Source organism: Mobula hypostoma, chromosome 2, assembly GCF_963921235.1.
Source record: "Mobula hypostoma chromosome 2, sMobHyp1.1, whole genome shotgun sequence".
In the NCBI taxonomy this organism is placed as follows: Eukaryota; Metazoa; Chordata; class Chondrichthyes; order Myliobatiformes; family Myliobatidae; genus Mobula; species Mobula hypostoma.
Window position 1 is genome coordinate 146,282,810 of NC_086098.1, and position 12,401 is coordinate 146,295,210.

At 46.3% G+C, this 12,401-nt stretch overlaps 1 protein-coding gene across 2 annotated transcripts in view; it reads right to left on the bottom strand.

Annotated features, from left to right (window-relative positions):
• Positions 1–3,321: 3,321 nt before the first annotated feature.
• The window catches only part of LOC134359652 (interferon gamma receptor 1-like), a 91,061-nt gene continuing 81,981 nt past the window's right edge, over positions 3,322–12,401 (bottom strand). For both annotated transcript variants that reach the window (XM_063073152.1, XM_063073157.1), the window contains exons 6-8: positions 10,797–10,953; positions 7,213–7,319; positions 3,322–4,358 (exon numbers count right to left, since the gene is read on the bottom strand). In XM_063073152.1, coding sequence (XP_062929222.1) covers positions 4,128–4,358; positions 7,213–7,319; positions 10,797–10,953 — 495 coding nt within the window. In that variant the 3' untranslated portion in view covers positions 3,322–4,127. The remainder of the gene's footprint in view (positions 4,359–7,212; positions 7,320–10,796; positions 10,954–12,401) is intronic.

The following is a 12,401-nucleotide window of genomic DNA, read 5'->3' on the forward strand; positions in this document are numbered from 1 at the left end:
CTCATACAACCATCTCCCACCTGCTCCCATGGCTTCACGTGATGGGGGAGGGGTGTCTAAGGGGTGACGTATCGCCACCCTGGTACCCAATAGGGATGGAGATCGGAAATTCCTCAACCAACAGGGGGATAAAGCCTGATTTAAATGTAGCTCATTTGTTAAAATTTGCATTCCCCCATAGTATGTTAAACTAGATAGACAGCCAGAATTCCCAATCTAGTAGGCCAGAGGCTCATTGATGTTAGGACACAATTGGTTTGGAGGACTTACTCCTAATGCTCTTATAGAATTTGCTTTCACCTTTGCTTATATCTCATTTACCTGACTGGCAAGCTACAGAATTGCACTGGAATAGTAGTACGATCACTTGAGTTGGATCTGACATTCTCCCGAGGCGTTGCCTATTGGTGGGTCCTCAGGTGGCTGTAGAGGCTGATCTGGGATCCACATATTCTGCTGCGGTGTGGGCACAGTTTAAGTGGTGGCTGTGGTCAGTGGTTGGGTCTTTCGGTTGCTCAGTCCCTCCTTTCACAACTGCTGCTTGTTCTCGGTAATACAACGGAGGTTGCTCTCATGTAGCGCAAGTTCCTCTTGAGCGGATTTCCTCCAGATGTATCTATTGAGCAACACACACAAATAGCTGGAGGAACTCAGCAGGCCAGGCAGCATCAATGGAAAAGAGTAAACAGCCGACTCTTTACTCTCTTCCATAGATGCTCTCTGGCCTACTGAGCTCCTCCAACACTTTGTGTGTGTTGCTTGGACTTCCAGCATCCGCAGGTTTTCTCTTGTATCTATTGAGTGCAGGTGATGTTGAATTTCTTCAGACTGGTTTTGATGTTATCTTAGAATCATTTACTTTGCCCACCAGGGGCTCACTGACCTTACTTCTACTGGAAGTAAGCACTGGAATGGCAGGGCCCTTGATGATATTCCACTGAGGCCTTACCACAGGCCTGCGAGCCTCAACAGGTGATTGATCCTCTCACCCTATTCTGGTGAAAATGGAAATCTCTTAATTTAGATGGTGATGGAGAAAACGCTTTGAATCTTTCCCAACCAACATCTGCCCATCAGTCAATGTCAGCAAAACGGTTATTTATGCTACCTCAAACACGAGGAATTCTGCAGATGCTGGAAATTCAAGCAACACACATCAAAGTTGCTGGTGAACGCAGCAGGCCAGGCAGCATCTCTAGGAAGAGGTACAGTCGACATTTCAGGCTGAGACCCTTCGTCAGGACTAACTGAAGGAAGAGTTAGTAAGAGATTTGAAAGTTGGAGGGGGAGGGGGAGATCCAAATTGATAGGAGAAGACAGGAGGGGGAGGGATGGAACCAAGAGCTGGACAGGTGATTGGCAAAAGGGATATGAGAGGATCATGGGACAGGAGGCCCAGGGAGAAGGAAAAGGGGGAGGGGGGGAAACCCAGAGGATGGGCAAGGGGTATAGTGAGAGGGACAGAGGGAGAAAAAGGAGAGAGAAAGAATGTGTCTATATAAATAAATAACAGATGGGGTACGAGGGGGAGGTGGGGCATTAGTGGAAGTTAGAGAAGTCAATGTTCATGCCATCAGGTTGGAGGCTACCCAGACGGAATATAAGGTGTTGTTCCTCCAACCTGACTGTGGCTTCATCTTTACAGTAGAGGAGGCCGTGGATAGACATGTCAGAATGGGAATGGAATGTGGAATTAAAATGTGTGGCCACTGGGAGATCCTGCTTTCTCTGGCGGGCAGAGCATAGGTGTTCAGCAAAACGATCTCCCAGTCTGCGTCGGGTCTTGCCAATATATAGAAGGCCACATCGGGAGCACCGGACACAGTATATCACCCCAGCCGACTCACAGGTGAAGTGTTGCCTCACCTGGAAGGACTGTCTGGGGCCCTGAATGGTGGTGAGGGAGGAAGTGTAAGGGCATGTGTAGCACTTGTTCCGCTTACAAGGATAAGTGCCAGGAGGGAGATCGGTGGGGAGGGTTGGGAGGGATGAATGGACAAGGGAGTCACGTAGGGAGTGATCCCTGCGGAAAGCAGGGGGGGGGGAGGGAAAGATGTGCTTAGTGGTGGGATCCCGTTGGAGGTGGCGGAAGTTACGGAGAATAATATGTTGGACCCGGAGGCTGCTCTCAAACACATCTCCCCCATTTCACGCACATCTGCTCTCACTCCATCCTCCCGCCACCCCATGAGGAATAGGGTTCCCCTGGGTCCTCACCTACCACCCCACCAGCCTCTGGGTCCAACATATTATTCTCCGTAACTTCCGCCACCTCCAACGGGATCCCACCACTAACCACATCTCTCTCCCCGCCTCTCTCTGCTTTCCGCAGGGATTGCTCCCTACGCGACTCCCTTGTCCATTTGTCCCCCCCATCCCTCCCCACTGATCTCCCTCCTGGCACTTATCCTTGTAAGCGGAACAAGTGCTACACACGCCCTTACACTTCCTCCCTTACCACCATTCAGGGCCCCAGACAGTCCTTCCAGGTGAGGCGACACTTCACCTGTGAGTCTGCTGGGATGATATACTGCGTCCGGTGCTCCCGATATGGCCTTCTATATATTGGCGAGACCCGACGCAGACTGGGAGACCACTTTGCTGAACACCTACGCTCTGTCCGCCAGAGAAAGCAGGATCTCCCAGTGGCCACACATTTTAATTCCACATCCCATTCCCATTCTGATATGTCTATCCACGGTACTGTAAAGATGAAACCACACTCAGGTTGGAGCAACAACACCTTATATTCCGTCTGGGTAGCCTCCAACCTGATGGCATGAACATTGACTTCTCTAACTTCCGCTAATGCCCCACCTCCCCCTCGTACCTCATCTGTTATTTATTTATATACATACATTCTTTCTCTCTCTCTCCTTTTTCTCCCTCTGACTATAGCCCTTGCCCATCCTCTGGGTTTTTTCCTCCCCTCCCCCTTTTCTTTCTCCCTGGACCTCCTGTCCCATGATCCTCTCATATCCCTTTTGCCAATCACCTGTCCAGCTCTTGGCTCCATCCCTCCCCCTCCTGTCTTCTCTTATCATTTTGGATCTCCCCCTCCCCCTCCCACTTTCAAATCTCTTACTCGCTCTTCCTCCAGTTAGTCCTGACGAAGGGTCTCGGCCCAAAATGTCGACTGTACCTCTTCCTAGAGATGCTGCCTGGCCTGCTACATTCACCAGCAACTTTGATGTGTGTTATTTATGCTACCTGCTGAGTGAAAATGTGTGCCTGCCTTCATAACAATAATGACCACTTTGAAGTAAACCACAACATTATGTTGTACAAAAAGTAAACAATTATTTTTTGTTATTTCTCTATTTTTATTAAAACTTGCATATTGAGCCAACATATTTTACATTCTTCCCTTAATGCTGGGCTGACCAAACATTAAAATGCCCAAATAGAATGGATGTAGAGAGGTTGGTACCTACAGCATGCTGAGGAGCCTAGGACCAAAGGGCAAAACCTCAGAATAGAGGAATGTACATTTAGAGAAGAGATGAAGAGGAATTTCTTTAGCCAGGGGGCAGTGAATCTGTGAAATTCATTGCCACAGGTGGCTGTGGAGACCAAGTCACTGGGTATATTAAAAGCTGAGGTTGATAGGTTCTTGATTAGTCAGGGCATCAAAGGTTATGGAGAGAAGGCAGGAGAATGGAGTTGAGAGGGATCACAAATCAGTCATGATGGAATGGTGGAGCAGACTCGATGGGCCATGGCCTAATTCTTCTCCTGTGTCTAATGGTTGTATGGTTCTTGATACCAGCTGGATCCTGAAAAGATTCTAAACCTTAAGTTGTTGGGCTTCCATTAGAAATTCCTTTCTAAGATGATTTAACTAATTCAGGGTGATTTAACTAATGTTTTAGTATTTCTTACAGTAATTTATAGTAACATTTTATGTATCGCAATATACTGATGCCACAAAATGATAAATATCATGACTTATGTCATTGATAATAAACATAATTCTGATTGTGAATCTGATTACAATTCATTACAGAGCACACTCTAATTTATTTTGTACTTTTTCATACAAATCAACTGCAGAGCATGGCAATAATGACGTACAATATCTGCCTGGGACAAGGAGTTGCAACGAAAGGAGGCAGCATCCTTGACAATTAAAGGACATTCTCCAGATTTTGAGGCCTGTCATATTCACAGACCTTCCCAGTGTATTTCAGTTCAGCGGCGTGTGGTTCCGGCTCCTCCGGACTTGTGCTGGGTTCAGTAACTTCCTCAGTGATGTGATCATGCTCACCAGAACTCACTTCTTCATATTTAATCACAATAGATACAGTGTCTTCTTCAATCTTCTCTACATGTGGCTTGATGGCCTTTACGATAAGTATCTAGGAAGCAGAAGGTTCAAGATTAGAGCACTGACACGTTCAAAGTTAATAGACATGTTAGAATCGGTTAAATAAGTACATGGTAACAATGTGGAGTTATATACAGACGTATACTGTCTGTGCAATTCTTCAAAAGGCGATGCCTCAAAGACGTGGTATACATCATCACCTCACTAGCCAGGACATGCCCGCTTCTCATTACTCCCATCAGAGAGGGGGTGACAGGCGCACTCAGTCTTTTACAGACACCTTCTTCCCCACCGCTATCAGATCTCTGAATGGACAATGAACCCATATACACTACCTCACTTTTTGCCCTCTGTTTGCCGTACTTACTCATTTTTCATATTTCCTATTTAAATTGTTTGTATTGCACTGTGCCACTGCTGCAAAACAACAAATTTCATGACATATCTCTGCACCCTCTCTAAAACTTACACATCGTTCCTATAATGAGGCAACCAGAACCGAAGACAATGCTCCCAATATGGGCTAACCAGGGTTTTATAGTGCTGCAACATTATCTCATGGCTCTTGACTTCAATCCCCCAGCTAATAAAGGCCAACACACACCATACATCTTCCTAACCATTCTATCTACATGCATGACAACTTTGAAGGATCTACAGACATGGACCCCAAGAGCTCTCTGTTCCTCCACACTGCTAACAATCCCACCATTAACCCTGTATTCTACCTTCGAGTTCGACCTTCCAAAATGAATCACTTCACACTTGTCCAGGTTGAACTCCGTCTGCTACTTTTCAGTCCAGCTCTGCATCCTATTAATGTCCCATTGTAACCTACACCAACCTTCTACATCATCCACAGCACCACTAACCTTTGTATTATGTGCAAACTTGCTATCCCACCCTTCCATTTCCTCATCTAAGTCATTTTAAAAAATCACAAAGGGCAGGGGTCCCAGAACGGAATCCCTGTGGAACATCACTGGTCACTTATATCCAGGCAGAATAAGCTCCATCTACAACTACTCTCTGCCTTCTGTGGGCAGGCCAATTCTGCATACACACAGCCAAGTTTCCCTGGATTTCATGACTCCTGACTTTCTGAATAAGCCTACCATGGGAAATCTTGTCAAACATCATCATCATTACGTGCCATGTCATATGACGCGAGCTATCACGCTCTTTGACCATGGTTGTTATTGGCAAATTTTTCTTTAGAACTTTGCCATTGCTTTCTTCTGGGCAGTGTCTTTACAAAACAGGTGACCCCAGCCATTATCAATACATTTCAGAGACAGAGTGCATGGCATCAATGGTCGCATAACCAGGACTTGTGATATCCACCAACTGCTCATACGACCACCCACCATCTGCTCCCATGGCTTCACATGACCCTAATCGAGAGTGGGGTGGGGGTGGGGTAAGCAGGCTAGCTGAGGGAAGGAGCTCCTTACACCTCCTTTGGTAGAGTTGGATCTCCACGCCACCACCCTTGACAAAACACCTTACTAAAATCCAAATGCACCACATCCATTGCTCTACCTTCATCGTTGTGTTTTGTCGCATCCTCAAAAAAGTCAGTCAAGTTAATGAGGCACAACCTACCCTTCACAACACCATGACAACTATCCCTAATCAGACTATGCTTCTCAAATGCTCCCAAATCCTGCCCATAAGAATCCTCTCCTTCAGTCTTCCCACCACTGACTTAAGGCTCACTGGTCTATAAATCCTAGGATTATCCCTATTACCTTTCTTGAACAAGGGAACAACGTTTGTCACCCTCAGATCTTCTGACATTACTCCCATGGCCAGTGAGGATGCAAAGATCATCTTCAATGCCTCAGCAATCTCTTCACTCACTTTCTGTAGTTGTTCCTTGTGGCGCATTGGGTCACAACCTTGCCATTTCTTTAGGATTTCTGTCTGTTTTTTAATGAGGTTGAGTAGCTAGCTTGATGGTCTACCCAGCACAGATGGAAAGCTTGATGGCCAGATTCGAACTCAGGACCACTCATCTCGAAGTCTGGTGCAGATGTCACTATACCACTGGCTGGTTACTGTAGTAACCTAGTGTATCTAGGCTCTTATCTATTCTAATATTTTTCAAAAGCTCCAACACTGACTTTTTCTTAACCACATGTTCAAGCACATTAGTCTTTTCTACACTGACCTCACATTCATGACGGCCCCTCTCCCTGACGAACATTGAAATAAAATATTCATTAAGGACCTCCCCTACTTTCTCCGACTCCAGGCATATATTTCCTCTTCTAGCCCCAACTGGTCCCACTCTCACTCTAGTCATCCTCTAGTTCTTCATGTACGTGTAGGGTAACTTGGAGTTTTTCTCAATCCTTCTCATGCCCCCTTTTTGCTCTTCTAAGTTCATTCTTAAGCTCTTTCCTGGCTACCTTATAACTCTCAAGAGTCCCTTCTGATCCTTGCTTTCCAAACTTTAAGTATGCCTCCTCCTTCCTCTTGTCTGAAGTGAATCCATGGAATTCTTTGCCACAGGCGGCTGTGGGGCCAAGTCATTGGGTATATTTAAAGCAGAGGTTGATGGGTCCATGACTAGCAAGAGCGTCAAAGGTTCCAGGGAGAAGGCAGAATAGTGGAATAGAGGGCGATAATAAATCAGCCATGATGGAATGGCAGAGAAGATTTGAAGGGCTGAATGGCCTAATTCAGCTCCTACATCTTGTGGTCTAAATATTCCACTTCCCTTGTCAACCATAGTTCCCCCATCTTACCATCCTTTACCTGCTTTAATGGGACAACCCTATCCATAACCCCTTGCAAGTGCCCCCTAAACAACCTCCACATTTCTGCTGTGCATTTCCCCGAGACCATCTTCCCAATTTACTCAAAACAAATCTACTTACCAAAGACTTTGGCAAGACTGCTTCCTTCTTTAAAAGTTTCCAGAGAATACCTGCAGTGGCGAGCCCCAAGGCAAAGGCAACCACAGCTAAAGGAACAATTAATATTGCTGGATGCAGAAGAAAGAAAACAACATTATCAATTATTAAAACCACTGCAGGAAGGCTTTTGAAAATAAGGTTGGAATAAGTCTACCACACTACTATTTCCTTAGAATAATCTAACTTGAAGTCGGAGTGCAGCATTGTGGCCAGAAATTCATAAAGGTGTCCATAACTCTCTCTCAAATTTAAGCATTGGATCATTTGCACATATAACAGTAAATCAAAAATAAATATATTGCTGGATGTCATGTGTTACAGAAAAGATAAAATATACTGTGCTGAATTCTACTGGTAGACGCTGACACAACATGTGAGCATTTTTCACCTAGGAATGTAAGCAAATGGAAGACATGAGTGCATGTGTAACCATATTTGGAGGTCTTGGATTCCAGCTGGTAAGTTAGTCAGCTTTGCTACTGGAGTCCAGCAAAGAAAAAACTTACTGTGGTTCTCCAGATTTCATAGCATTTAGGTTGAGGAAATCTGCTTATGTGTCCTATTGCAGGTTAATTAGGTACAGCTTTTGCATTTGCCATTCAGTTCAATGGCAATTTTACGCTGAACCTGAATGTAAGGTAACTGCATGATAATTATGGTCAGAAAAGAAATCAGGATGTGTTTGGAGAGTATTAAAGGACAATGGAATAGGCAGCTCACTTATACTGACATCAAAATGAAATAAAACTTTGAGAGAATAACGCAGTCTCTTCTGTAAATATTTTAGTTTATATATTAGATGTATTTTTTAGTCATTTATTGTACATCGTCACAGTTTTTTTTCAGCCTAAAATTCATGCCAAGGCATCATACCTGAGATTCAAAAGGTTAAAACGATGTAACCTTAACACAAGGTACATTGACTACTTTGAGAAAGATCTTTGATGGCAAACAGCAGTTTTGAAATATCTATTAAACATGATCTACAGTTGAAACCATTGTGAAACCATCATAGAGTCACACTGCACGAAAACTGGCCTTCAGCCCAGCTGACTCATGCCAACCAAGATTCCTGTCTAAGCTAGTCCCCTTTACCCACACTTGGCACGTATCCCTCGAAACCTTTCCTATTCACGTACCTGTCCAAATGCCTTTTAAATGCTCTACTTCCCTCAACCACTCCCTTTGGCCGCTCATTCCATATAGATATGTGCCATGACTCAGCAATATTCACAACATCATACATACCATTCTGTAACTGTGCTACAAGATTATCTGTCTTATTCTGTATACTGGGTATATTCAAATATAACAGCTTCAGTCCTGTATTCATTACCCTTTACAATTTTGGCCCCTTGTTACAATTTAAAATCCAACTGACTGCAATTTTGCCCTATCATCAGCCTGTTCCTCCTCACAGTCTCACTACACACTGCATCTAGTTGTATATCAAGTAACCCATTCTCAGCCCAATCACTCTGGCTCCCACCCCCTTGTCAAATTAGTTTAAACCCTCCCCAGCAGCTCTAGCAAATCTGGCTGCAAAGATATTGGTCCTTCTTGGGTTCAGGTGTAACGCATCCTTTCTGTATAGCTTGTACCTTCCCCACAAGAGATCCCAATGATCCAGTCATCTGAAACTTTGCCCTCTGTGTCATTTCTTCAGCTGCACATTCATCTACCAAATCATCTGATTCTTACCCTCAATGGCGCATGGCACAAGCAGCAATCCACTACCCTGGAGGTCCTGCTTTTCAGCTTCCTACCTAGCTCCCTAAATTCTCTTTTCAGGACCTCCTCCCCTTTTCCTACGGACGTTGTTGGTGCCAATATGTGCCACGACTTCCGGCTGCTCACCCGCCCCCTTTGGAATGGTGTGGACCCGATCTGATGCACCCCTGCAACATACCGTCCAGTGTCTCTTTCACATCCGCAAATCTGCTTTCTGCTCCTCTAGTTATGAAATCCCCTAGCTCAACTGGACTCCAAACTCCTTCCCATCTGAGCCACAGAGACAGACTCATTGCCGCGGACCAGGTCGCTGTGGGTTCCCTCCGGTAGGTCGTTCTCTCCAACAGTATCCAAAGCAGTGTACTTATTATTGAGGAAGATGGCCACAGGTATACACTGCACTGGCTGCTATTCCCTTCCCCTCTCCTAACAGTCATCCAGGTACCTGCCTTCTGCAACTTCGAGGTGACTGTAGCCTGTAGCCTTCGGGGACCCTGTAGCTCCTATCTCTCACCTCCTCCTTCTCCTATCCGGGCCAAAGGTCATTGAGCTGCAGCTCCAGTTCCCTATCATGGTCTCTGAGGGCCCATCCTTAACACGGTCTCATGCAGGTCATGGCTGGGGACTTTCACCATCCACGACCTGCCCTCTCTCTCTCTGCTACGATCAGGGAGGAGGTACAGGAGCCTGAGTGCCCATATTCAACACTTCAGGAACAGCTGCACCATCGGATTCCTGAATAGTCCATGAGTCCACGGACCACAACCTCATAGGACCTTTTCTGCAGTATTAATTTATTTTATAATTGATAGTAATTTTACGTCTTTTCGCTGTATAAAACAAAAAATTTCATGTTATAGAAGGCAGTGAAAATAAATCTGATTCTGACTCAGCCATTTTATAAGGACAGTTATAAACACAAAATACTCTGCAAAGCTACACTCACAACACGCTGGAGGAACTCAGCAGGTCGGGCAGCATCCGTGGAAACGATCAGTCAACGTTTCGGGCCGGAACCCTTCGTCAGGACTGAAGAGAGAAGGGGCAGAGGCCCTAAAAAGAAGGTGGGGGGCGGGTGGGAAGGAGAAGGCTGGTAGGTTCCAGGTGAAAAACCAGTAAGGGGAAAGATAAAGGGGTGGGAGAGGGGAGGCAGGGAGGGGATAGGCAGGAAAGGTGAAGAAGGAATAGGGGAAAACATAGTGGGTAGTAGAAGGAGGCGGAACCATGAGGGAGGTGATAGGCAGCTGGGGGAGGGGGCAGAGTGAAACTGGGATAGGGGAAGGGAGGGGGAGGGAATTACCGGATGTCGGAGAATTCGATGTTCATACCAAGGGGCTGGAGACTACCCAGACGGTATATGAGGTGTTGCTCCTCCAACCTGAGTTTAATTCCCTCCCCCTCTCTTTCCCTATCCCAGTTTCACTCTGCCCCCTCCCCCAGCTGCCTACTACCTCCCTTACGGTTCCTCCTCTTTCTACTACCCACTATGTTTTCCCCTATTCCTTCTTCACCTTTCCTGTCTATCCCTTCCCTGCTTCCCCTCCCCCACCCCTTTATCTTTCCCCTTACTGGTTTTTCACCTGGAACCTACCAGCCTTCTCCTTCCCACCCTCCCCCCACCTTCTTTATAGGGCCCCTGCCCCTTCCCTCTTCAGTCCTGACGAAGGGTTCCAGCCCAAAACATTGACTCATCGTTTCCACGGATGCTGCCCCACCTGCTGAGTTCCTCCAGCATGTTGTGAGTGTTGCTTATAAGGACAGTTACACTGCAATGCAAAATGTCTTTCTAGCTATGATATTAGTGGCCACGTTACCTTGTAGATTTAAGGAATAAACTTTGAAGCATTTTTTTCTTGACCATTCGGCTTTCATTTTCCATTCTTCTGAACTGACTTGCGCAGACACACATAAAGTAACTCTTGACTGGGTTACATTAAACTTTCGTTTTAATCTTTTGATTGAGCAATTTGCCTTGGGTTAGGGATAGCAAAATAAAACAGTAAGATTACAAGGTGATTCACATAATGCTTTATGTAAATTAAAATCAGTTTTGTATTTGTATGCAAACAACAGGAATTCTGCAGATGCTGGAAATTCAAGCAACATACATCAAAGTTGCTGGTGAACGCAGCAGGCCAAGCAGCATCTCTAGGAAGAGGTGCAGTCGACGTTTCAGGCCGAGACCCTTCGTCAGGACTAACTGAAGGAAGAGTGAGTAAGGGATTTGAAAGTTGGAGGGGGAGGGGGAGATGCAAAATGATAGGAGAAGACAGGAGGGGGAGGGATGGAGCCAAGAGCTGGACAGGTGATAGGCAAAAGGGGATACGAGAGGATCATGGGATAGGAGGTCCGGGAAGAAAGACAAGGGGGGGGGGGTGACCCAGAGGATGGGCAAGAGGTATATTCAGAGGGACAGAGGGAGAAAAAGGAGAGTGAGAGAAAGAATGTGTGCATATAAATGAGTAACAGATGGGGTACGAGGGGGAAGTGGGGCCTTAGCGGAAGTTAGATAAGTCAATGTTCAGGCCATCAGGTTGGAGGCTACCCAGACGGAATATAAGGTGTTGTTCCTCCAACCTGAGTGTGGCTTCATCTTTACAGTAGAGGAGGCCGTGGATAGACATGTCAGTATGGGAATGGGATGTGGAATTAAAATGTGTGGCCACTGGGAGATCCTGCTTTCTCTGGCGGACAGAGCGTAGATGTTCAGCAAAGTGGTCTCCCAGTCTGCGTCGGGTCTCACCAATATATTAAAGGCCACATCGGGAGCACCGGACGCAGTATATCACCCCAGTCGACTCACAGGTGAAGTGATGCCTCACCTGGAAGGACTGTTTGGGGCCCTGAATGGTGGTAAGGGAGGAAGTGTAAGGGCATGTGTAGCACTTGTTCCGCTTACACGGATAAGTGCCAGGAGGGAGATCAGTGGGGAGGGATGGGGGGGACGAATGGACAAGGGAGTCACGTAGGGAGCGATCCCTGCGGAATGCGGGGGGGGGGAGGGAAAGATGTGCTTAGTGGTGGGATCCCGTTGGAGGTGGCGGAAGTTACGGAGAATAATATGTTGGACCCGGAGGCTGGTGGGGTGGTAGGTGAGGACCAGGGGAACCCTATTCCTAGTGGGGTGGTGGGAGGATGGAGTGAGAGCAGATGTACGTGAAATGGGGGAGATGCTTTTAAGAGCAGAGTTGATAGTGGAGGAAGGGAAGCCCCTTTCTTTACAAAATGAAGACATCTCCCTCGTCCTAGAATGAAAAGCTTCATCCTGAGAGCAGATGCGGCGGAGACGGAGGAATTGCGAGAAGGGGATGGCGTTTTTGCAAGAGACAGGGTGAGAAGAGGAATAGTCCAGATAGCTGTGAGAGTCAGTAGGCTTATAGTAGACATCAGTGGATAAGCTGTCTCCAGAGACAGAGACA